We start from the raw sequence: 26,071 nt of genomic DNA, 5'->3' as shown, positions 1-26,071 counted from the left end.
TGAAACATTTAAAAAAAAGGTACACTGAAAAATCTGGCAAAATTAATTGTTTTGTTTAAACCCATGAATAATATCAGCCAATAATATTATCCGGTCATTATTATATGATTATCGAACATAAACAGCTTAGTGTGTGTGTGTGTGTGTGTGTGTGTGTGTGTGTGGGGGGGGGGGGGGGCAACAAAAAGGAGTGAATGAGTTCACATTAGTGTCCTGAGAGTTTGTGTAATTGCTAACATGAGTCTGCATGTCAGCCATTTACATGTCAGTCTAGAGAGATTGCACAATGCCAGGGGATTTGTATGCTTCTACAGCTAGAACAAAATATCCATTGAATACTACGGTCACATGGTACAAACATGATCTGATACATAGTAGTGATGATGTATTAATAATGAAGTACATGGTACCTTGGCTATGGACTCCAGAGTTCATTAGCACCAGGAGAGTGACCAGGTAAGGCACCATCAGCGCTGGGCAGCCAGGTCGGAGGCAGTGAAGAGGCATGACGACTAAAACATAGAAACCTGAAAAAGGAAGGCAAACAATGGTCATAGTTCATAGCTAATAGTATAGTTAATAACAATTTGATTATTGCCAATATTGGTGAGTACTGTGCGTAGGTCAAAACCTGTGGGAGCACAAATGAGAGTTTGTCGAAAGCCATTTTGTCAAACTTTAATCTCGAAGAAACTCACTTAAGCAAATGGATAAGGCAGGTAGTGTGGCTAGGACAATTACCGTATAACCAACAGTTATGGATGAAGACAGTCATTAAAATAAAATAAGTCATAACTGTAAAAGAAAAATGCTGAATTTCTTTGGGAACAAACAGCTGACTGAAGATGGGTCGTCACTAGTTACCACAACGTCATAAATCCTGCCTATTTCTTAAAATCCGATTTGAAACCGAACCACACTGCTAACCTTTAATTAAGACCAAAAAGCACATTTTTGTTTTCATGATTTTTTATGATAGAGCCAATTTTGACTTTGTGGCTGCACCATCTAGTGGAAACCCTGAAGACGTGATGCCCGAGCATTTGTGTGGTTGAGTCCGTTTCGACCTTAAACTTGGTTGTTAGGAGTCGATGTTATGTCTGTAATCAAGGTTCAGTGGATCACTCCAATATGGTATCCTTCCGCTCGTTACGATACATTCAAAGTAAGAATTTCAGATTAGTCCCGGGTACCGGGTAGTGCTGCGGTTGACCCCATTAAACACGGCCCTCTCCAGACCTGGTTGGCGGCAGCAGTATTGACGCAATAGTACCTAGCAAGTGCTAGACGACGTCCAACTGGCCGAGGCACACATTTTATCAAGGGGAACTCCTCAGAGCAGGACCCACGATGTAGCTACTCCTCTAGTAGAATGTGTCACCACAGCAGACAGCAAAGGACAGCTGATACGCTGTAGTAATACTATCCACAATACAATGTGAGAGTCTCTTTCAGTGGAGTTCTGTAGATGAGCCTGTGAACATAACACACGAACAGCTTAGTCTGTGTAACGTACAGTTGAAGTGGGAAGTTTACATACACTTAGGTTGGAGTCATTAAAACTCATTTTTCAACCACTCCACAAATTTCTTGTTAACAAACTATAGTTTTGGCAAGGTGGTTAGGACATCTACTTTGTGCATGACAAAAAAAATGTAAAACAATTGTTTACAGACAGATTATTTCACTGTATCACAATTCCAGTGGGTCAGACGTTTACATACACTAAGTTGACTGTGCCTTTAAACAGCATGGAAAACTCCTTGAAAATTATGTCATGGCTTTAGAAGCTTCTGTTAGGCTAATTGACATCATTAGAGTCAATTGGAGGTGTACCTGTGGATGTATTTCAAGGCCTACCTTCAAACTCAGTGACTCTTTGCTTGACATCATGGGAAAATCAAAAGAAATCAGCCAAGACCTCAGAAAAAAAATTGTAGACCTCCACACGTCTGGTTCATCCTTGGGAGCAACTTCCAAATGCCTGAAGGTACCACGTTCATCTGTACAAACAGTAGTACGCAAGTATAAGCACCATGGGACCACGCAGCCGTCATACCGCTCAGGAAGGAGACGCGTTCTGTCTCCTAGAGATGAATGTATTTTTGTGCGAAAAGTGCTATTCAATCCCAGAACAACAGCAAAGGACTTGTGAAGATGCTGGAGGAAACAGGTACAAAAATATCTATATCCACAGTAAAACGAGTCCTATATCAACATAACCTGAAAGGCCGCTCAGCAAGGAAGAAGCCACTGCTCCAAAACCGCCATAAAAAAGCCAGACTATGGTTTGCAACTGCACATGGGGACAAAGATTGCACTTTTTTGAGAAATGTCCTCTGGTCTGATGAAACAAAAATAGAACTGTTTGGCCATAATGACCATCGCTATGTTTGGAGGAAAAACGGGGAGGCTTGCAAGCCGAAGAACACCATCCCAACCGTGAAGCACTGTTGGGGTGGCAGCATCATGTTATGGGGGTGCTTTGCTGCAGGAGGGACTGGTGTACTTCACAAAATAGATGGCATCATGAGAAAGGAAAATGATTTGGATATATTGAAGTAACATCTCAAGACATCAGTCAGGAAGTTAAAGCTTGGTTGCAAATGGGTCTTCCAAATGGACAATAACCCCAAGCATACTTCCAAAGTTGTGGCAAAATGGCTTAAGGACAACAAAAATCAAGGTATTGGAGTGGACATCACAAAGCCCTGACCTCAATCCTATAGAAAATTTGTGGGCAGAACTGAAAAAGCGTGTGCGAGCAACGAGGCCTACAAACCTGACTCAGTTACAGCAGCTCTGTCAGGAGGAATGGGCCAAAATTCACCCAACTTATTATGGGAAGCTTGTGGAAGGCTACCCAAAACGTTTGACCCAAGTTAAACAATTTAAAGGCAATGCTACCAAATATTAATTGAGTGTATGTAAACTTCTGACCCACTGGGAATGTGATGAAAGAAATAAAAGCTGAAAGAAATAATTCTCTCTAGTATTATTCTGACAGTTCACATTTTTTAAATAAAATGGTGATCCTAACTGACCTAAAACAGGGAATTTTTACTAGGATTAAATGTCAGGAATTGTGAAAAGCTGAGTTTAAATGTATTTGGCTAAGGTGAATGTAAACTTCTGACTTCAAACTGTAAGTGTCTAGTGTCCTCACTGGGTTCAGCACACTTGGGGAAAAATCCAGCGGACAAATGTAAGTGCCGGTTCACATGTCTGTCAGACACGACCTTCGGCAAGAAAGAGTGGTTATGCCATAGGATAACACTCCCCTTGTCTGCACCTACTCTGAAACATTCAGCGCTCACTGAAAGAGCATTAAGTTCACTAACCCTCTTAGTAGAGGTAATAGCCAACCGGAATGCCACCTTCATGGAAAGGTGCTTCAAAGACGCTAACCCCAGGAGCTTGAAGGGTGGCCTAGCAAGTACTGACAGCACCATGTCAAGGTCCCAGTTTGGCACTGAGCGGGCCTTAGTAGACGTCTGCATCCAGCTCCCTTCACAAATTTGGAGAGCAATGGGTGGCCATCGTCATGGCACGCCGAAATTGTAGCCAAATACACTCTCAAAGTAGATGCCGCTCGGCCCGCATCAATCGGTGATTGTAAAAAGTGTAAAACCGTTTGTACATTACACGACTCGGGGGCAACATTATGAACTTCACACCAAGTACAGAATATGCCCCACCGCATTTGATACATGTTGGTGGAGAAAGACCTGGCGTTCTATAACGTGTTCACCACATTGTCCTGAATGCCTACACTTGCCCATTTACGCATCTCAGGGGCCAAGCCAAAAGCTAGAAGTGGAGTGGATCCGGATGCCAGAGCATCCCCGAGCCTGAGAGTGCAGGTCGGGTCTCAGCAGCAGTTGCCATGGGGTCCCAGAAAGGAGAGACAGGAGGCTGAACCATGGTTGTCTCGGCCAGTATGGGGCCATCAGGAGCAGCCGGTGGCCCTTCAAACTGGCCCTGTCTAGCGTAGCTCTGATCAGGGGAAATGGTGGGATGCATAAAGTGTTGTTGCAGGCCAAACCCAGAGGGACTGGAGGGTCCTACATCAAAAACCAGCTGGGACAATGAGTGTTCTCCTGAGATGCAAACAAGTCCACCTGCGCTCTCCTAAACCTTTCCGACAGCTATAACACCACCTGAGGGTGTAGACTCCAGTCCCCCTCCGGCAGGCCATTTCTCAAAAACATGTCCGCTGCCCGGTTCAAGACCCCGGGGATGTGCACTGCCCGCAGTAACGCGAGTGTGTCTGAGCCCACATCAAGTGCTACAGAGCCATTTCGTGGCGGTGCCGTGATCTCAGACCCCCCTGGTGATTGATATACGCCACTATCGTGCTGTTGTCTGATCTGACCAGGACATGCTTCCCCTCCAAGTAGGGCAGGAACTGTTGGAGTGCCAGGCGAACCGCCCTGAGCGCCATTGATGTGCTTGCCACTCCATGGGGGACAACCTGCTGGCGAGGCATCGGTGCACACTTGCTCCCGGTGGTGGACTGTGTTCAATATCACTCCAACAGGAAGGAGTGAGAGTCTGAAATTGTTACTCGGAATGTGTCCTGCCGCACATAAGGATATTTTGGAGTGACCCAATATGGCGGGGGGGCTTTACTTGGCTCATCGCACTCTAGCGACTCCTTGTGGTGGGCCGGGCGCCATCAGGCTGACCTCGGTTGTCAGTTGAATGGTGTTTCCTCCGACACATTGGTGCGGCTGGCTTCCGGGTTAAAGCGGGCGGGTGTTAAAAAGCGCGGTTAGGCGGGTCATGTTTCGGAGGACGCATGACTCGACCTTCACCTCCTGAGCCCGCAGCGATGAGACAAGATCGAAATTGGGGAGAAAAAGGGGGTAAAATACCCAACCAAAATGTTTTTGATTCTAGCGACATGTTCAGCTACTTTTCAGGCTGCCTTTGGGGAGTTAACACAAAGGGTTTAAGCAACTTTTCCCACTCAAGAGTGAGAGAAGTTGTCTGTCCAACACAAGTCACAGCAACGGCACACACACAGGCAGAGAAGCACAAGGGGAGGGGGTGTGCGGTGGGAGAGGCAAAAAACTCTACGTCGGGAATCGCAGGAAGGAAAATTGGTAAAATGTAATTTAGCGACAAATCTAGGAGCCAACAATGGATCTCACTGAAAAACTGTTGGCGACACAGCTAACGGTCGTTTACCGCCGAACTGCGCATGTGTAGGCCGTCAATATAAGTTGAATATTTTTGGGCCAATTGTGCCCCGCCTCATGGGTCTCCCGGTCGCGGCCGGCTACAACACAGCCTGGGATTGAACCCGGTCTGTAGTGACGCCTCTAGCACTGTGATGCAGTGACTTAGGCCTCCTGAGTTGCGCAGCGGTCTATGAAGTTGAATTGGACTAAAATTTCAACATGTCAGTTTGTGACTTTCATGAGGTTGGAGCAATAACATGTTCAACTACTTAAGACATTGTCTTGAATCTAGGTTGTGCCTTTTAGATTTGAGAAAATTAACAACTAAGGAAGAATTTTCTCTTGGTAAATTTTCACTTCCCTTTTTGACTTCGCAAACCCCAAACCCCAGCCTGGTCTGCTTCACAAGTGTTCCCGGAAGTCCCACGATGTTGGCTCGCTGGGTTTAGAAACAGCACACATAAAAAAAGAATCAATAGAACAGGCTTGGAACCTTTAACCCTGGCAATTTGACTGTTACAATAGAAGTGGTGAAGGTCTCAATGGAACTTGACCAAAACAATGGAATTGCCATAGAAAACGCATGGGGGAAAGAGCCATGGGGGAAAGATCCCAAGTCTCCTCATTGCCCACCAGCAAAATTAGTCTAGATTTAGGCTATTGTTTATGTGTATTTTACACTATGTTGAGGTAAAAATCAGAGTATAATGCTTGTATGGATGTCAACCCCAAAACATGTTCATGTCACCTTTACCATTCAACTGCATTACAGTTAAAAACAACTGACTACCATTAACGATTTCTGTATGCTAGCTATGCTAACCAGTTTATACGAACGGGAGTTCGTATTTAGCAGTCACTTCTTCTAAACCTGAAAAGGGACAACTTCTGCATGTTATGCAGCAAAAACACACCAAAATATAAAAATTTGCCTTACGTAAGCACATTGTGTCCCATTCCACAAACTAAATCATGACAGATTCTACGAAAATCCTACGTGGTGCGTAGGTAAAAATCACTGGGGAAGCCAAGACAATAAAAAGCCATATTACAACCTGTTGTGATATTTGCGCTGTTTGCTCTATAACCCATGTGTTTATTCGCCACCGTGATTTACAATAAGGCCGTGACAACAGTCACACAGTGGCGGAATAAATTCAACTACACATACATTGTTTCATCACAAAACCGGAGAGCCACATTGGTCTGGATAAGTCCACAAGACAAATACTGCACTTAAACAGTTGACCTGCAGCATGGTCAAGAAAGTTAATGTATTCGACAGTTTACAACTACTGATTTAGAACCACAGAGTTACCGCAAGTCAGCACAAAGACAACAAGACCACTGTCTCTGCTCTTCCAGCACCATTTCAACTTTAACATAATCAAATCAACAAGGTAATATTATGCTCAGTTTAATACACTGAAAACAAACTTGGACACCAAAACGGTCTGTGTCTCTGTCATTCAGTACACCTTTCATTTTTGTTTTCATAGGCTAGCAATCATTTTAGCTAGGTAGCCTAACTTCCTCACATGGGCAAAAATGAACCAGCTAAGTTAGCTAGCTCGTTAGTTAATGTGAGCCCACTAGGCTACATATTGACCTTCAATCATCTCAGGTCAGTGGAAAAATATGCAAATGTATGGTTAAATCAGAATCGCCATCATAAATCATTGGCCTGTACAGAGAATTCCACAAGTCCAAATCCACAAGTCCAAATCTCCATCCATGGATTAGGAAAGGGCCGATTTAGAACATGCGTAAAAAAATATATACATGTATACACAGAACAAAAATACGAAACATAGTGATAGTCCCATGTTTCATGAGCTGAAATAAAATATCTCCAAAATGTTTCATTCACACAAAAAGCTTGTCTCAAATTTTTTGCACAAATTAGTTTACATCCCTGTTAGTGAGCATTTATCAAGATAATCCATCCGACAGGTGTGGCATATCAAGAAGCTGATTAAACAGCATGATCACTTAAAGGAGGAATTTGGGTTGGGGAAAATAAAAGGCCACTCTAAAATGTGCAGTTTTGTCACACAACACAATGCCACAGATGTCTCAAGTTTTGAAGGAGCATGCAATTGGCATGCTGACTGCAGGAATATCCACTAGAGCTGTTACCAGAAAATTGAATGTTCATTTCTCTACCATAAGCCACTTCCACCATCGTTTTAGAGAATTTGGCAGTACGTCCAACAGGCCTCACAACCGCAGACCATGTGGAACCACACCAGCCAAGGACCTCTACATCTGGCTTCTTCACCTGTGGGATCATCTGAGACCAGCCATCTGGACAGCTGATGAAACAGTGGGTTTGCACAACCTGTGTTTCTGACAGTTTGTGCAGAAATTCTGTCTCCGGGAAGCTCATCTGCGTTCTTGTCGACCTAGCCTGGGTCTTGACCTGATTGCAATTTGGCATCGGAACCGACTTCAGTGTGCAAATGCTCACCTTTGATGGCCACTGGCACGCTGGAGAAGTGTGCCTTACGGATGAATCCCGGTTTCAACTGTATCGGACAGATGGCTGACAGCGTGTATGTCATTGTGTGGGCGAGCAGTTTGCGGATGTCAATTTTGTGAACAGAGTGCCCCATGGTGGCAGTGGGGTTATGGTATGGGCAGGCATAAGCCACGGACAACAAATACAATTGCATTTTATCAATGGCAATTTGGATGCACAAAGATACCGTGACGAGATCCTGAGGCCCATTGTCATGCCATTCATCTGCCTTCAGCATGATAATGGACGGTCCTTTGTCGCAAGGGTCTGTACACAATTCCTGGAAGCTGAAAACATCCCTGTTCTTCCATGGCCTACATACTCAGCAGACATGTCACTCATTGAACATGTTTGGAAAGCTCTGGATTGATGTGTACAACAGCGCGTTCCAGTTCCCGCCAATATCCAGCAACTTCGCACAGCCATTGAAGAAGAGTGGGACAACATTCCACAGACCTTGATCAACAGTCTGACGAACTCTATGCAAAGGAGATGTGTTTCACTGCATGAGGCAAATAGTGGTCACACCAGATACTGACCAATGCCCCTATCTTTTTTTTAAAGGTATCTGTGACCAACAGATGCATATTTGTATTCCCAGTCAAGTGAAATACATAGATTAGGGCCTAATTAATCTGTTTAAATTGACTGAGTTCCTTATATGAACTGTAACTCAGTAAAATCTTTGAAATTGAAGCCTGTTGCATTTATATTTTTGTTCAGTATATACAGTACCAGTCAAAAGTTGACACCTACTCATTGCTGGGTTTTTGTTGATTTTTCCTACACTGTAGAATAATAGTGAAGACATCAAAACTATGAAATAACACATGTAGTAACCAAAGAAATGTTAAACAAATCAAACATTTTATATTTGAGATTCTTCATAGTAGCCACGCTTTGCCTTGATGATAGCTTTGCACACTCTCGGCATTCTCTCAACCAGCTTCATGAGGTAGTCACCTGGAATGCATTTCAATAACAGGTGTGCCTTGTTAAAAGTTAATTTGTGTAATTTCTTTCCTACTTAATGCGTTTGAGCCAATCAGTTGTGTTGTGACAAGGTATGGGTGGTATACAGAAGATGGTATTTTACCAAATAGAGCTAAGTCCATATTACGGCAAGAACAGCTCAAATAAGCAAAGAGAAATAACAGTCCATCATTACTTTAAGACATGAAGGTCAGTCAATCTGGAAATGTTCAAGAACTTTGAAAGTTTCTTTGTGTAGTTGCAAAAACCAAGCGCTATGATGAAACTGGCTCTCATGAGGACCGCCACAGGAAAGGAAGACTCATAGTTACCTCTGCTGCAGACGATAATTTCATTACAGTTACCAGCCTCAGAAGACACAGCCCAAATAAATGCTTCACAGAGTACAAGTAACAGAGACATCAACTGTACAGAGGAGACTGTGTGAATCAGGCCTTCATGGTTGAATTGTTGCAAAGAAACCACTTATAAAAGAACACCAATAAGAAGAAGACACATGATTTGGCCAAGAAAAACGTGCAATGGCCCTACCAAGCAAAAAGGCAGTAACTGCTCATAGCGTGGAACTGAGAAAAATGGCTATTATTTACCTTGGTTTCACAGTAACTTTATGCAGTCACTGCTAATATGACCCCCCACAATAGAGGCAGGATACTTGTCCACATGATTAAGCATGTATTTGAAGTAGCAAAAATTACATTAACTAATTTGACCAAATGAGCAGTTACTGCCTTTTTGCTTGGTAGGGGAGATCTGTCCTTTGGTCTGGAGTGCAAATTGGAGATTTTTGGTTCCAGCCGCCGTGTCTTTCTAAAACGCAGAGTAGAAGAACGGATAATCTCCGCATGTGTGGCTCCCACTGTGAAGCATGGAGGAGGTGGTGTGATGGTGCTTTGCTGGTGACACTGTCAGTGATTTATTTAGAATTCAAGGCACACTTAACCAGCATGGCTACCACAGCATTCTGCAGCGATACGCCAGATCATCTGGTTTGCGCTTAATGGGCCTATCATTTGTTTTTCAACAGGACAATAAACCTACTATAGAGCGACAGATTAATCGGCATGGTCGATTAATAAGGGCCGATTTCAAGTTCATAACAATCGCTAGTCTGCATTTTTGGATGCCAATTATGGCCGATTACATTGCAATCCACAAGGAGACTGTGTGGCAAGCTGACCACCTGTTACGCAAGTGCAGCAAGGAGCCAAGGTAAGTTGCTAGCTAGCATTAAACGTATCTTATAAAAACCAATAATTCTTAACATAATCACAAGTTAACCTAGTAATATCATCAACCATGTGTAGTTAACTAGCTTGTCCTGCGTTGCATATAATTAATATGGTGCCTGTTAATTTATCATCGAATCACAGCCTACTCCGCCAAACGGGTGATGATTTAACAAAAGCGCATTCACGTCAGGCTATATGCAGCAGTTTGGGCTGCCTGGCTCGTTGCGAACTGTGTGAAGACCATTTCTTCTTAACGAAGACCGTAATTAATTTACCAGAATTTTACATAATTATAACATAACATTGAAGGTTGTGCAATGTAACAGCAATATTTAGACAGGGTTGCCGCCCGTTCGATAAAATACGGAACGGTTCCGTATTTCACTGAAAGAATAAACATTTTGTTTTTGAAATGATAGGTCATTAATATGGTCAAATCCAGAAACTAAGGCTTGTATTTCTGTGTGTTTATTATATTAAGTCTATGATTTGATAGAGCAGTCTTACTGAGCGGTGGTAGGCAGCAGCAGGCTTGTAATCATTCATTCAAACAGCACTTTCCTGCATTTGCCAACAGCTCTACGCAATGCTTGAAGCACAGCGCTGTTTATGACTTCAAGCCTATCAACTCCCGAGATTAGGCTGGCAATACTAAAGTGCCTATTAGAACATCCAATAGTCAAAGGTATATGAAATACAAATGGTATAGAAAGAAATAGTTCTATAATTCCTACAACGTAAAACGTCTTAACTGGGAATATTGAAGAACTGTGAATATTGAACCACCAGCTTTCATATGTTCTCATGTTCTGAGCAAGGAACTTAAACGTTAGCTTTTTTACATGGCACATATTGCACTTTTACTTTCTTCTCCAACATTGTGTTTTTGCATTATTTAAACCAAATTAAACATGTTTCATTATTTATTTGAGACTAAATAGATTATGTATTATATTAAGTTAAAATAAGTGTTCATTGCTCATTCAGTATTGTTGTAATTGTCATTATTACAAAAATATATACATTTAAATTAAAAACAAAAAATTTGAAAAGAATTTGAAAAAAATTCAAATATTTAAAAATAAAGAAATGATAAAAATGTTAAAAAAGGAAAAAAAATATTAATAAATTAAGTCAAAAAATAATAATAATAAAAAAAATAAAAAAAACGGCCAATTAATCTGTATCGGCTTTTTTTGGTCCTCCAATAACCAGTATTAAATCGGTCGACCTCTAAACCAAACACACCTCCAGGCTGTGTAAGGGCTGTTTGACCAAGAAGGAGAGTGATGCAGTGCTGCATCAAATGACCTGGCCTCCACAGTCACCCGACCTCAACCAAATTGAGATGATTAGGGATGAGTTGGACCGCAGAGTGAAGGAAAAGCAGCCAACAAGTGGTCAGCATATGGGAACTCTTTCAAGACTGTTGGAAAAGCATTTCAGGTGAAGCTGGTTGAGAGAATGCCAAGAGTGTGCAAAGCTGTCATCAAGGCAAAGGGTGGCTACTTTGAAGAATCTCAAATATTTATATATATTTTGATTTGTTTAACACTTTTTTTGGTTACACATAATTCCATATGTGTTCTTTCATAGTTTTGATGTCTTCACTATTAGGGTTGCACATTTTGGGGAATATTCAGAGGTGGAAACTTGCCGTAGGAATATATGGAAATTAACAGAAAATATATGCAAATGAATATTAATACCATTTAAAATGTTGATTTTTTTTGCATTGGATATATTTACCATATCATATGGAGACAGAAACATAAACCTTTACATTATCATAAGTAAACAATTGTAAATGCTTAAATCCTTCCAATAGAAATAAAAATAAAAACATTGTTACGAATTGAACTTTATTTAAATGAGTTGACACTTCACATTGGATGATTTCACTGACCTAGAAACTAAAGCTTTGGTTGTCTTCCTCTCAGGCTTCCATGTCTTCTCCCTAGACCTCCTCAATGTCCTCCACTTGAACATCAGTCTGAGGCCTCATCTTCAGTACTTTCCAACCTCATTGTCATGCTCAAAAAGCCTCAAATTCGCCCGGATGGCCACCAATTTTTCAACCCTTGTATTGGTCAGCCTGTTGCGTGCTTTGGTGTGTGTGTTCCCAAACAAGGACCAGTTGTGCTCATGTTGGTGGGATTTGGAGGATGATGGAAGCAACAGGAAAAAGAGCCTCAGATATACAAAGTCCCTTCCACCAGGTGGCTGATGAGATACAGCTGAAGTCGGAAGTTCACATACACTTAGGTTGGAGTCATTAAAACTTGTTATTCAACAACTCCACAAATTTCTTGTTAACAAACTATAGTTTTGACAAGTCGGTTAGGACATTTAATTTTTGGAGAAATGTCCTCTGGTCTGATGAAACAAAAATAGAACTGTTTGGCCATAATGACCATCGTTATGTTTGGAAGAAAAAGGGGGAGGTTTGCTAGCCGAAGAACACCATCCCAACCGTGAAGTGCGGGGGTGGCAGCATCATGTTATGGGGTGCTTTGCTGCAGGAGGGACTGGTGCACTTCACACAATAGATGGCATCATGAGAAAGGAAAATGATGTGGATATATTGAAGCAACATCTCAAGACATCAGTCAGGAAGTTAAAACTTGGTCGCAAACGGGTCTTCCAAATGGACAATGACCCCAAGCATACTTCTAAAGTTGTGGCAAAATGGCTTAAGGACAACAATGTCAAGGTATTGGAGTGGCCATCACAAAGCCCTGACCTCAATCCTATAGAAAATGTGTGGGCAGAACTGAAAAAGCGTGTGCGAGCAAGGAGGCCTACAAACCTGACTCAGTTACACCAACTCTGTCAGGAGGAATGGGCCAAAATTCACCCAACTCATTGTGGGAAGCTTATGGAAGTTAAACAATTTAAAGGCAATGCTACCAAACGCTAATTGAGTGTATGTAAACTTCTAACCCACTGGGAATGTGATGAAAGAAATAAAAGCTGAAATAAATAATTCTCTCTACTGTTATTCTGACATTTCACATTCTTAAAATAAAATGGTGATCCTAACTGACCTAAAACAGGGAATTTTTACTGGGATTAAATGTCAGGAATTGTGAAAAACTGAGTTTAAATATATTTGGCTAAGGTGTATGTAAACTTACGACTTCAACTGTACATGCATGCATACACACACAATTGTTTTTATCCCAGCCCCCGTCCCCGCAGGAGGCCTTTTGCCTTTTGGTAGGCCGTCATTGTAAATAAGAATTTGTTCCTAACTGACTTGCCTAGTTAAATAAAATAAATAAATACATTTCTACAAAACCCTTGAATGAGTAGGTGTGTCCAAACTTTTGACTGGTTCGGCGCGCATATATATTTTATTTTAATATATATTTTTATTTTATTTTTTTAATATATTTTTTAAACGCTATTCGAACGGTTATTATGGTGACAGCAGTCATTTGGCTGGCCAATTACCATCATCCTTAATACCAGGACCATCACTGCCCCAAGTGTCCCTCGCTTTTCCAATGGGAACATTGAAAATGCTGAATCCCACTGACACCAAGGCCAGTACAGATGCTTAAATACTGTCTGCCCGCCATTAGGACAGCCCTCTAATTTGAATGGTCTAATTCCACAGACAGACAGACAGCACTCTAAGACCCATTATACTACAGGTGTCTGACTGAGGTAGGAGACAGGGAGGGGCATCAGAGCTGGGTCACCAGCATCAAAGCATGCAGTCATGTGAGGCTGATAACATGAAGAGACACTAAACTGAGAGGACAGCTGTGTGTGTGTGTATCAGGAAACTGTTGGGTGCATGTTTAGGCATGCAATGGGCACCAGTCCACACGAAAAACTGTGTTCAACAACCATTTTTAAATTTCAAAATATTCAGTAATATTATTTTACCCTCTTCTGCAGAAGTCAAAGGCCTAGCTTACATATGACAACTATTTTCCTATATATGTGTACAGTACACTCATCCTTTCCAGCCAGAGGGTGTTGACATGTAGCTACTTGTCTGATTGTTGTAAAATTTTATGTTTCGTCACACTGGGGTAGAGGGCAAATCAATCGACGGTTCTGTTGTATTTCTTCCATACTTCTTGTCTGTCAGACACTGGACAGAACAAAGTAGGCCTAGGGTTATGCAATGAAAACTGTTCTCCTGTACATACCAGAGAGAGGAAAATAATGGTCTATACTAGAAATAAGGTGTCATACTGCCAGTGCTTGCTGCTTGGCCTCTCACAAAACAGCTTTTGGTGACTATTGTTAGACCCAGCTCTCTGGTTCCAAGTCAAACATGCTTTGGGAAGCACCTCTCCGTGCTGCAACTTTGTTTAATGCCTTTTCAGTTATCTACCGGTACCTCTGACAGCACCATGCCCCCACTTCTGACAGCAGTGTTGCAAGGCATGTTAACCACAACCCCAATATAATTATTTGCCCAGGTGATTTCTTTGTTAATGAATTCCATACATACTTGCCTATTTCAGTAGACCTCGCAGGTGGATGGGGTCGCTTCCTATAAGCCTAGGGCGGGAGAAACTACAAGGCATTTCATCACGGCCATACAATGTTGCTGAGATTTATCACTCCACCCCCGCCATTGAACTACATCCCGAGTTTCACACTCCTCTCAAAATAGAACCGATAAGCGATGTCGGGGCTGGGTTACATCTTTGTTTCAGTCTGTCTACCTGCACTATGCGAGTGAGAGAGCAAACCAGGCGCGACTGCGAAGCATGTTCTGTGACTCACCTACTATATCATGTAGGCTAATATAAACTAGATGTAGGCCTACAATGTAACAATGAAGTAGCAACAATTTCACATGTTACAGAGCCAATCAGCCTACCTGGGGTCGCAAGTTACGTCCAGGTTATTCCTTCAGCGAGAGATGAGACTTTTGCATTCCAAAGGTGAGGATGTCAACAGGCAGAACTTCCGCTAGGACAGCTTTGCTCCCCCATCAAGTTCTGTCTTCTGGAGTTGGGGATGAAATATGATCGCTCGACACTGCAGGCAGCCCTCCTACACCCGAACATGGGCGTGGTGCACCGTTTCAGAGACGTGTAAATTACCAAGAGAACAGCCCTTACTTTCATGTTTGATTTAACATGCCTAGTCAGATGCCTCTCCTCACTTAGCACATAAGAATAATGTTTAATAGAATATCGACATTATTTAATTCATTGTTTCCTTTGAACTTTAGTATACGTGCTGAAGCTGGGGTGCATGCGACCTGGGAAAAAATGGGGCAACAGGCAGGTTAATACAGTATATGAAAGGCGAAAAAGTAATGTAAAAAAGTGTTGTTTTCTGAATAAGACTGAATAAGGGTTCTTACACAAAATAAACATTTACTGGACCAAAACACAACACCCAATGAAAACAGTAAATGGCAAATGCAAAAGTGAATGTAAAGATAAAACGTTGTAAACATTATCATTCATGGTCTACTCTGGTTATAAACCCAATAGAGATGACAGTTTTACCACATAGCCATGTCAGTCAGAGACGGACTGGCCATAGGGCAGTTCGGACAAATGCCAGATGAGCTGGTCCATCTTTTGCTTTGTGGCTCTGTCTAAATTGGGGGTTTTGCACAGAATGAAAATTATTTGGCTAATAATGGGCGCCTCGAGAAAAAATAGGGCCGGTATGGGATTCAAAATGAGAAAATCTAATAAAGGCAGCTGAAGGCCTGGCGGTGCACATCATGTTAAATCTGATTATGATTATATGGTCGGCCAGCAGGTGAGGACCACATAACACACAGAGTACAGCTATTTGAAAGACCTCGGTGAAGAAATGATGCATACAGTTCTGAATAATTGTGCAAATGTTTTATTTAATAACATACAGTACATAGTAGCAGCAACAAAAGCTCTGTGCTTACCCAATTCAACATAAACAAATGACAACCAAATTGTTTAGAAATCGCTTTTAACTCAAATAATGAAATGTAATTAGCATTTGACAATGTGGAGTCATGTGTAGCTCAGTTGGTAGAGCATGGCACTTGCAACAACAGGGTTGTGGGTTCAATTCCCACGGGGGACCAGTATGAAAAAGTATGACAAATGTGTGCTCTCACAACTGTAAGTCGCTATGGATAAGTGTCTGCTAAATTACTAAAATGAAATATTTATACACTCGTCTCTAACATGGAGGGTTAGCATTTCCAAACAGTCAGAATGTTGAACTTACTTCACCTGCCAATTTTGTCCCTATGTCGGACGTAATTTAATACAAAATATCCACAGGGAAGTATTATCAACACGGACTTTAGTACACTGGTCTGTATATCAGTTTCTATTTCCTGTTTTTATTTTCAATACTGATGCAATTCGCACGTGACGAGCACTTGCCCAATATGGCCGAGCCGAACCACAGACCGAACAGCAAACAGCTATTGTTTACATATTGTGCAGCACGTGCAATGAGTCAAGAGATTGAAAATACAAGCGACAGAACCTACTGCCACCGCAAAAAGTCTGGTAAACAACACTTTGCTGTGGATACCCTATCTCCACCTACCACCAGAAGGACCAACAGCACGTTCAAGCAATAAAGTATGTGTAAATATAATTTTATTCAACATTTTGGCTTATAGAGAATATTGTTTATTTTTTGTAGGGCGACTTTGGTCAGACTGACAATCATGGAGTAAGCATGGTAACAGTCTGATGTTTAGGCAAGTGGTCCCCCATTTCTAGAAACATGTATCATTATAATGGCACATATGGTTTGGTCATTTCACATTATAAGGTAAACACTTCTCTTTCACATCACTGAAGGCCCTTAAAAGGCAACAGTAAATGCATTTGATAAAGTTTAGGGTGTCCGTCCATGTTACTGTCGGTAATGCTCAGCGATTTTGGACAAATGCTATAGAGAATGTTGGCTGTAGAGGGTCGGAAGCCTTCCTTTCTGTTCCTCTGTGGCCTCTCTGAAGAAGGCCGAAAGCCAAAACACGTTGGCTATACTTTTTGCAATAAATACACTTTTTTTTATTTAATTCCATTTGTCCTCCAAGTGTTCCAGAATCTCCTCTCAACCTCAATTTGCTCCTCAACTCATGCACTTCGGTTGGAAAGGGAGGTAGAGGCAGTGGTCCCTTCTCTTTGCCTCTCTGGAACAAGACAGTCAGTCAGCCATCTTGTTTGATTCAGAGTAGAATCTCCTGCTCTTTATCATCATCAGCAGCTGTCTCCTCCCCCTCATCTTCATTATGACATAATAGTGGTACTTCCAGGTCTTGGCTGTTTTTAACGGGCAGCTGTCTCAACGAGTGAATTTTACCTGGAGTACATTAGAAAAAGGACACCCAATTACTGGATATGACGGACAGCTTGTTGAAATACCTTTCCATTAGCCTCTGTACCTTCAGTAGCGCTGGCTTGATTAACAAGCAATTACAACATACCTAATATACCGACTACACCAGGGATAGATTGACAACAATTTGCTTTCATTTTACAGTGTAGGATACCACATATAGTAATTGTATGAACACTTACTTTTGGAATAGTAGGTCTTCAGCCCCACATGCAGGGAGATGCCAGAAACACAGACAGCGAAACCCATCAAGTTGAGTCCACTCATCCTGTCCCCCATCAGGCCTGCTGCCAGCAGCAGAGTACACGCCTCCTAGTGGGGACAGCGAGGGTACGTTAGGGATAGATGAAAAACACACTTTGAATAAAGAGTGTAGGGGAGGTAAAACAAGGAGTGCTTGAGGCAGCGGGAGAGATGGTGCAAAAGGAAGCAATTTAAGTGAGGGAGCTGAAGGGATACAGAGAGGGTAACTTGTGATATACTGTGTTATCCTCCTTACCTTAAAGATCCCTGCTATGGATAAAGTGAGACTGGAGGTCTTTGAGACTAGCAGGAACTCGGAGAAGCCCAGGCCAAAGGCCAGTGATCCGCCGATACTCAGCATGACCAGAGTGTAGAGCAGGGGAGAGAGCTCATTCACACGGAACAGCTTCTCTGAGGTACTTAGGCTCAGCCCTGCAGACAGAATCAGATGGAGAGAAATGGATAAGTACTGACACACAGATAGAGGCACTTATGTCATGCCCAGACTGATTATCACAAACAGGTTAGAGAGAAACATAGCAAAAGTGTTACCTTCGTTGAAGAGGAAGAGCGGGAAGAGGCCCATGAACATGAGTGGCTGTAGATGGTACATGGTGTCTATTGGGTTCTGGAGCCCTGTGGGAGTGGAATGTGGAAGAGTGGGGTTACTGGGCTGAATGCCTAATCAGGAAATAAAAGGACAAGTCCAAACAACAACACAATGACGCTCGGTAACTAGTCTCCCTAGGCAGAAGGGTTGCCTCCCATATTAACCCTGTTCCGACATCCACTGTTTCCCAGGTTGGGATATCTGAGACTAGGTGTTAACTGACCCAGCTCTGCTTTCTGCATCAGGACCTGCGTGAGGGTCCACCGGATCCCGCCGATGAACGATGCCAGCAGTACCATGATGAAGCCCTTCAGGTTGAACTGGGTCGACTTGAAGGTGAACATGAACAGGCCGCTGGCTATCAGAAGGACCACCACGATCAGGTATGGGTTCTGTAAAAACAGTAACTTGGGGGTCAGAACAGAAACCTTTCGTCCACATGCATACATTACGCACTTCCTCATCTTCTCACATCAAGGGCATGGAACCAGAGTACACAACCATATATATATATATATATATATAAATAAATAAAATACACACACATTTCACAAAGTGCATATACACATAGTTAGATACACCTGAAGGGAATAGAACTTCCTCCTATGCATGAAAAGAGAATCCATTCACTGAATCCTATAGCTCGTTAGAACATTGGAAAGTGAGTGTCTTGGTGGGAAGATTGCAACCGCAGAGACTTCAATGAGGCAAGTCTTGCCTTTGTAGTAATGAATGAGCCAGATATTACACAGTGTAATTTGTGAGGGGGTGTGGTAAGAAAGCCTTTAATGAGAATGGGCTAACCATGTGAGCGGCTACGGTACACCTAGGTATAAGGGATGTGCATCTTTCACTTTCAAGACGATTCGATACGTATCTAACGTTCGATACATGGGCTCCGATACAATACAGGAACGATAGTCTACGTTTTAGTGGACAACAATTCGGTGCGATTCGGGTTGGATTCGAGGAATGAACCGATGTGGTTCGATGTGATACAATGCACCAACATTTGTTGCATAAACACATTCATTTTCCATTCTAAATGAAAACTGTTGCTGATGGAGCTCATGAGCTGGATCTGCCTGAGCTGACTTCTGTGTGTGTGTGTAAATTATGTATATTTCTATGATGCGTGTATACACCTGAGCTGAGCCATAAGGGAAACTTCGATGCTACATTTTTACAAATGAAAGAAAAATGAAAAGTTGAAATGTCTTGAGTCAATAAGTACTCAACCCCTTTGTTATGTCAAGTCTAAATACGGTCAGGAGTAAAAATGTGCTTAAAAAGTTGCATGGACCTACCCTGTGTGCAATACAAGTGTTTAACATGAATGACTACCACATCTCTGTACCCCACACATAATTATCTGGAAGGTTCCTCAGTCGAGCAGTAAATTTCAAACAGATTCAACCAAGCCAATGGTGACTTTAAAACAGCTACATTTAACGGCTGTGATAGGAGAAAACTGAGGATGGATCAACAACATTGTAGTTACTCCACAATACTAATCTAATTGACAGAGTGAAAAGGAAGCCTTATTTTGCTTTTCATACCTGTTCTACTTTTAACATAAATACAGAACATTGTACTTATTTTTCGTCAAAGTTCAGCAACATTTTATTATAAAAGCCAGGATTCGAACGCGGATTTGGACAATGCACCATTTAAAAGTAATTTCTGATTGAACCGACATATGCAGCGTTTACTGTGAATGTGGTCTCTGCGAACGCAGGAACACTGTCTTTCAAACATGTAGTATGAACAAAGAGTGAATTTTAAATGCAATTGTCTGTCATGCAACACCCATAAATACTACTGGATAAATAATGACCAAGAACAAAAAAAAAAACAGTTAGCCTATCTCAGGTGAAAATGACTTACCGGGTGCTCTAGTTTAAAAACCAATGAGAAGAAGAGGATGAAGAGCACCGCAGAAGACTTGGTCATTGTGTACCTGGAGGAAACATACAAAGACATTCTAATGGTATTCAGAACATTGATGATCAAAGTTAGGTAGATACATACAGTGCCTTCAGGAAGTATTCATACCCCTTGATTTATTCTACATTTTGTTGTGTTACAGCCCCAATTCAAAAATGTATTAAATAAATAAAACAGCTCACCCATCTACACACAATAACACATAATGACAAAGAGAAAATATATGTTTTAAGACATTTTTCAAAATGTATTGAAAATGAGATACAAAAATCTAATTTACATAAGTATTCATAACTCTGAGTCAATACATGTTAGAACCACCTTTGGCAGCGAATACAGCTGTGAGTTTTTCTGGGTATGTCTCTAGGAGCTTTGCACACCTGGATTGTACATTATTTGCATATTATTATTTTTTTGAATTCTTCAAGCTCTGTCAAGTTGATTGTTGATCATTGCTAAACAGCCATTTTCAAGTCTTGCCATAAATGTTCACGTCGATTTAAGTCAAAACTGTAACTAGGCCACTCAGGAACATTCAATGTCATATTAGTAAGTAACTCGTGTATATTTGGCCATGTGTTTTAGGTTATTGTCTTTTGGAAAGCAGATTGAACAAGGTTTTCGTCCAGGATTTTGCCTGTGCTTAGCTCTGTTCCGTTTATTTTTATCCTAAACAACTTAATAGTTCTTGCTGATGACAAGCATACCCATAACATGATGTAGCCACCACCATGCTTGAAAATATGAAGAGAGGTACTCAGTAATGTGTTGTGTTGGATTTGCCCCAAACATAACGCTTTGTATTCAGGACAAATAGGTCATTTCTTTGCATTACTTCTTTTCACTCTGTCAATTAGGTTAGTATTGTGGAGTAACTACAATGTTGTTCAACTCTAACTGTTTTAAAGTCACTATTGGCCTCATGGTGAAATCCCTGAGGGGTTTCCTTCCTCTCCAGTAACTGAGTTAGGAAGGACGTCTGTTTCTTTTTAGTGACTGGGTGGATTGACTCACCATGCTCAAAGGGATATTCAATGTCTATTTTTGTTGCTCTTCCAATATGTGTCCTTTTTGCGAGGCATTGGAAAACCTCCCTGGTATTTGTGGTTGAAATTCAACTGCTCGACTGAGGGACCTTACAGATAATTGTATTTGTGGGGTACAGAGATGAGGTAGTCATTAAAAAATTATCTTAAACCCTATTATTGCACAGAGTGAGTCCATGCAATTTATTATGTCACTTGTTAAGCACATTTTTACTCCTGATCTTATTTAGCCTTGCTATAACAAAGGGGTTGAATACTTACTGACTCAAAACATTTTTTATTCATTTTAAACATTTCTAAAAACATAATTCCACTTTGATATTATGGGGAATTGTGTGTACTGTAGGCCAATGACACAAAAATGTAAATGTATTCCATTTTAGATTCAAGCTGAAACAAAATGCAGAAAAGGTGAAGGGGTGTGAATACTTTCTGAAGCCACTGTAGTAAACACACACACACTTACAAGCTGATGGTGATGAAGAGGAAGCTCCAATTGGAGAGTCCAATGTCCAGCGCTGTTGCAATGGCTGAAAGAGACAGCTTTTTAGGACTGTTGATCATATCATGGCACACTGTTTTATTCCTACTAACAAAGGGTTTCTTTCTTACTGACAGGAAGGTGAATGCCTCATGAGATTAGTTCAACTGTTGTACCCCATCAGAGGGGTGAAATATACTGTACAACAATATAAATGCAACATGTAAAGTGTTGGTCCCATGTTTCATGAGCTGAAATAAAAATTCCCAGAAATGTTTCATATGCACAAAAATATTATTTCTCTCAAATTTTGAGCCCAAATTTGTTTACATCCCTGTTAGTGAAAATTTCTCCTTTACCAAGATAATTCTTCCACCTGCCAGGTGTGGCATATCAATAAGCTAATTAAACAGAATGGTGATTACACAGGTGCACCTTGTGCTGGGGACAATAAAAAGCCACTAAAATGTGCAGTTTTGTCACACAACACAAAGCCACAGATGTCTCAAGTTGAGGGAGCATGCAATTGGCATGCAATTGGCATGCATTTTAATCAGGGAAATAAGTATTTGACCCCTCTGCAAAACATGACTTAGTACTTGGTGGCAAAACCCTTGTTGGCAATCACAGAGGTCAGACGTTTCTTGTAGTTGGCCACCAGATTTGCACACATCTCAGGAGGGATTTTGTCCCACTCCTCTGCAGATCTTCTCCAAGTCATTAATGTTTCGAGGCTGACATTTGGCAACTTGAACCTTCAGCTCCCTCCACAGATTTTCTATGGGATTAAGGTCTGGAGACTGGCTAGGCCACTCCAGGACCTTAATGTGCTTCTTCTTGAGCCACTCCTTTGTTGCCTTGGCCGTGTGTTTTGGGTCATTGTCATGCTGGAATACCCATCCACGACCCATTTTCAATGCCCTGGCTGAGGGAAGGAGGTTCTCACCCAAGATTTGGCGGTACATGGCCCCGTCCATCGTCCCTTTGATGCGGTGAAGTTGTCCTGTCCCCTTAGCAGAAAAACACCCCCAAAGCATAATGTTTCCACCTCCATGTTTGATGGTGGAGATGGTGTTCTTGGGGTCATAGGCAGCATTCCTCCTCCTCCTCCAAACACGGCGAGTTGAGTTGATGTCAAATAGCTCCATTTTGGTCTCATCTGACCACAACACTTTCACCAGTTGTCCTCTGAATCATTCAGATGTTCATTGGCAAACTTCAGACGGGCAGGTATATGTATTCTTGAGCAGGGGGACCTTGCAGGCGCTGCAGGATTTCAGTCCTTCACGGCGTAGTGTGTTACCAATTGTTTTCTTGGTGACTATGGTCCCAGCTGCCTTGAGATCATAGACAAGATCCTCCCGTGTAGTTCTGGGCTGATTCCTCACCGTTCTCATGCTCATTGCAACTCCACGAGGTGAGATCTTGCATGGAGCCCCAGGCCGAGGGAGATTGACAGTTCTTTTGTTTTTTCCATTTGCGAATAATCGCACCAACTGTTGTCACCTTCTCACCAAGCTGCTTGGCGATGGTCTTGTAGCCCATTCCAGCCTTGTGTAGGTCTACAATCTTGTCCCTGACATCCTTGGAGAGCTCTTTGGTCTTGGCCATGGTGGAGAGTTTGGAATCTGATTGATCGGTTAGGAGCACTCCCTTTAAGAGTGTGCTCCTAATCTCAGCTCGTTACCTGTATAAAAGACACCTGGGAGCCAGAAATCTTTCTGATTGAGAGGGGGTCAAATACTTATTTCCCTCATTAAAATGCAAATCAATTTATAACATTTTTGACGTGCGTTTTTCAGGATTTTTTTGTTGTTATTCTATCTCTCACTGTTCAAATAAACCTACCATTAAAATGATAGACTTATCATTTCTTTGTCAGTGGGCAAATGTACAAAATCAGCAGGGGATCAAATACTTTTTCCCCCTCACTGTAACTCAGTAAAATCTTTGAAATTGTTGCATGTTTCTTCAGTATACAAAGCAGTATCAATTAGTTAGTCAGCCAACTTTGATTAACAACCAGAAATAACTTGATTTTCTGGTTCATTTATTAAATCTAAACTTAGATGTGTTTTTGGTTGTTGAGTCGATTAGACCATGAACATTTTCAGTGCATCTATATTTAGGCAAGTTAGATGGCTAACTCATTGATCCTGCTTTGTAGTATACCCCTCAAAACCCCAAATACAGTATATGGTTGTTTCACGCCTTTGTTTGTATCCACTACAAGGCCATGGTGTTTACCTATGGAACAGCAAGAGGAACTGCCCCTCCCTACCTTTAGGCTCAAACCCTACACCCCAACCCGAGCACTCCGTTCTGCCACCTCAGGTCTCTTGGCCCTCCCACCCTTACGGGATGGTAGCTGACCGTCCATGATATCAAAATTATAGTTTTAACCAGGTTTTCAGCCTATACAGTTTTTGTTTACAATTACTCCCACTCAGCCCAGTCCAAGCTCTTCTCTGTCCTGGCACCACAATGGTGGAACCAGCTTCCCCCTGAAGCTAAGACAGCAGAGTCCCTGCCCATCTTCCAAAAACATCTGAAACCCTACCTCTTCAGAAAGTATCTTAAATAATCCTCCCTCACCTCAACCCCCCACACAAAAAAAAGAACTGAACCAGCACTTGTACTACTTGACTTACTTTCTATGCCTGTGCTATGTGGTTATCCCACCTAGCTATCTTAAGATGAATGCACTAACTGTAAGTCCCTCTGGATAAGAGCAACTGCAAAATGACTCAAATGTAAAATGTAAACAAACATTGTATAGGCTGAAAACATGGTTAAAACTATAATTTCGATCTCATGGATGGTCAGTCCTTCCATCCATAGCTCTGTCTATGAATTTGAGAGTGGATACATTTCTCCAACCCCATCCCTCAGCTATTTACCAAACAGGTGGCGGGTGTGACCACTGTTATAGTTTGAACTGCAGATTGCCCCTTTAAGATGTATTTAAGTAGTTACAGCCTAGATTAGTAGAGAGAAGAGCAGACAGTGGTATCTTATCACGCAGACGGACTATGCCTTTTATTATGCAGACTGAAGTCCATGTTGATTATATCGTGTCACATACAACTCAAACTGTTTGGCGTACATTCTTCTAATATATGCACTCACCGACTGGGGCAACCTTTGTGAGGTAGTCTGTCCAGTTCAACATGACCCGAGGCTTCCCTGTCCAGCATTGCATGGCCGAGCGGGTCAGGGTAGAGAGACAGAATATTATGGTGAGGTGGACCAGCGTCATAAACAGTGGGTAGTGGAAGCCCTGAGAGAAAGAGGGAAAGGGATGGGAACAGTGACAGTGAGTTAAGCTACATGGCACTGCATGCAAAGCAAACATACCAAGATCACAATGTTATGTCGCATGAGGAGTGTGAGCCAGCCTCAGACTGACCTTCATCAGCCACTTGTTATAAAAGGTGATGCCGATGGAGAAGACATAGTAAACGAGGACCAGGCCCACAGTGCGGACAGCCCGGCATAGGAACTGGACAGGGCAAGCCATGGTGCTGCTTCACCCTTCCCCACAGGAACTACTGCAGAGGCACCGTCTTCAAACAGGAGCAATGTGCTGAAAGCGGGGAAGGGAGAGAAGAGGGAAGAGCGAGAAAGATGGGATAAGTTGACAATATAATCAAAGACAAAATAACTGATATAATTTGCTGCTGGCTGAGCATGTGACTGCGTTGAGGAATCTGTTTGACCAGTCTTATCAGTGAGTAATGAGCATACTCCCAGCTGTATGTTAGCACTGACACAGCCATAGTGTGTTGTGGGGATACTGTACATGAACGTGCAGATTTTTTTCATAATTAACATTGTAGCTATAATCTCAGATAAACCTATGTTGCCAAACTAAATAGATGCATTGCTGCTGATGATGAAGGCACTGGAAAACATAAACCTGAGCCATATGGCATGGCTAACAAAGCACATAAAATATGGAGGGGCAAGCCACTGGGGAAGACAGTGGATAACTTGTTAGCTACAATGGCTAGCTGAACCAGATATCTTATGAAAACATTTTAAACTCTAGCTACTGTGTGACTGAACTCACCTGCTGGCGAACGGTGGCGAAAGCAGGTAAACTAGCTAGCTAACTAACGTTAACTAAGCAAAGTGTGACCGGTCCTGTTAACTGCTATACAAAGCTGCGTCTAAATAACGTACCGTTGGCTAGCTAGCTTAGCTATCAAGCGATGCATATAAACACAGGGCTGTACAGAGTAATTGAACATTGTTTTACTTTCCAAATTACAGTAACGTTACTTTGTTGTTGCCAGTTAGTCCACTCTACACACGGGCCACGGCATCGATTCATCAGTACAAACCGCAGGCTCTACGTGGACTAAGCGCAGCCAGACAAGCGATGCACTTGATTTTGCTTCCCCGACGCGCGTCGGTGCTTGGTGGAATGTAGACCTTGATCCAATGCAATGGATCACTCTGCCTACCCGGTCCG

The 26,071-nt window shown here is 42.0% G+C and overlaps 2 protein-coding genes across 6 annotated transcripts in view; both read right to left on the bottom strand.

The window, feature by feature from the left end:
* The window catches only part of LOC115165979 (collagen alpha-1(XX) chain), a 36,147-nt gene extending 21,216 nt beyond the window's left edge, over positions 1-14,931 (bottom strand). For both annotated transcript variants that reach the window (XM_029719555.1, XM_029719556.1), the window contains exons 1-2: positions 14,782-14,931; positions 411-527 (exon numbers count right to left, since the gene is read on the bottom strand). In XM_029719555.1, coding sequence (XP_029575415.1) covers positions 411-507 — 97 coding nt within the window. In that variant the 5' untranslated portion in view covers positions 508-527; positions 14,782-14,931. The remainder of the gene's footprint in view (positions 1-410; positions 528-14,781) is intronic.
* An 826-nt stretch (positions 14,932-15,757) lies between these two features.
* Positions 15,758-26,069, bottom strand: slc35h1 (solute carrier family 35 member H1). Of its 4 annotated transcripts, none has more exons than XM_029719562.1 (10): positions 25,941-26,069; positions 25,004-25,180; positions 24,724-24,874; positions 21,580-21,643; positions 20,008-20,080; positions 18,344-18,512; positions 18,063-18,146; positions 17,767-17,942; positions 17,450-17,579; positions 15,758-17,231 (listed from the first exon to the last, which is right to left on the bottom strand). In XM_029719562.1, exons 2-10 carry the CDS (start codon positions 25,112-25,114, stop codon positions 17,098-17,100), a joined length of 1,092 nt encoding a protein of 363 aa, XP_029575422.1. In that variant the 5' UTR covers positions 25,115-25,180; positions 25,941-26,069; the 3' UTR covers positions 15,758-17,097. The 4 variants fall into 4 exon arrangements, with proteins under 4 accessions (XP_029575422.1, XP_029575420.1, XP_029575421.1 ...); XM_029719560.1 differs by having other exon boundaries at positions 25,667-26,037; XM_029719561.1 differs by having other exon boundaries at positions 25,868-26,037.
* Between the last annotated feature and the right edge of the window lie 2 nt (positions 26,070-26,071).

The sequence above is a fragment of the Salmo trutta genome, chromosome 28, assembly GCF_901001165.1.
Source record: "Salmo trutta chromosome 28, fSalTru1.1, whole genome shotgun sequence".
Classification (NCBI taxonomy): Eukaryota; Metazoa; Chordata; class Actinopteri; order Salmoniformes; family Salmonidae; genus Salmo; species Salmo trutta.
The sequence above is the reverse complement of the archived record's forward strand: the minus strand, read 5'-3'. Positions and strand labels throughout refer to the sequence as shown.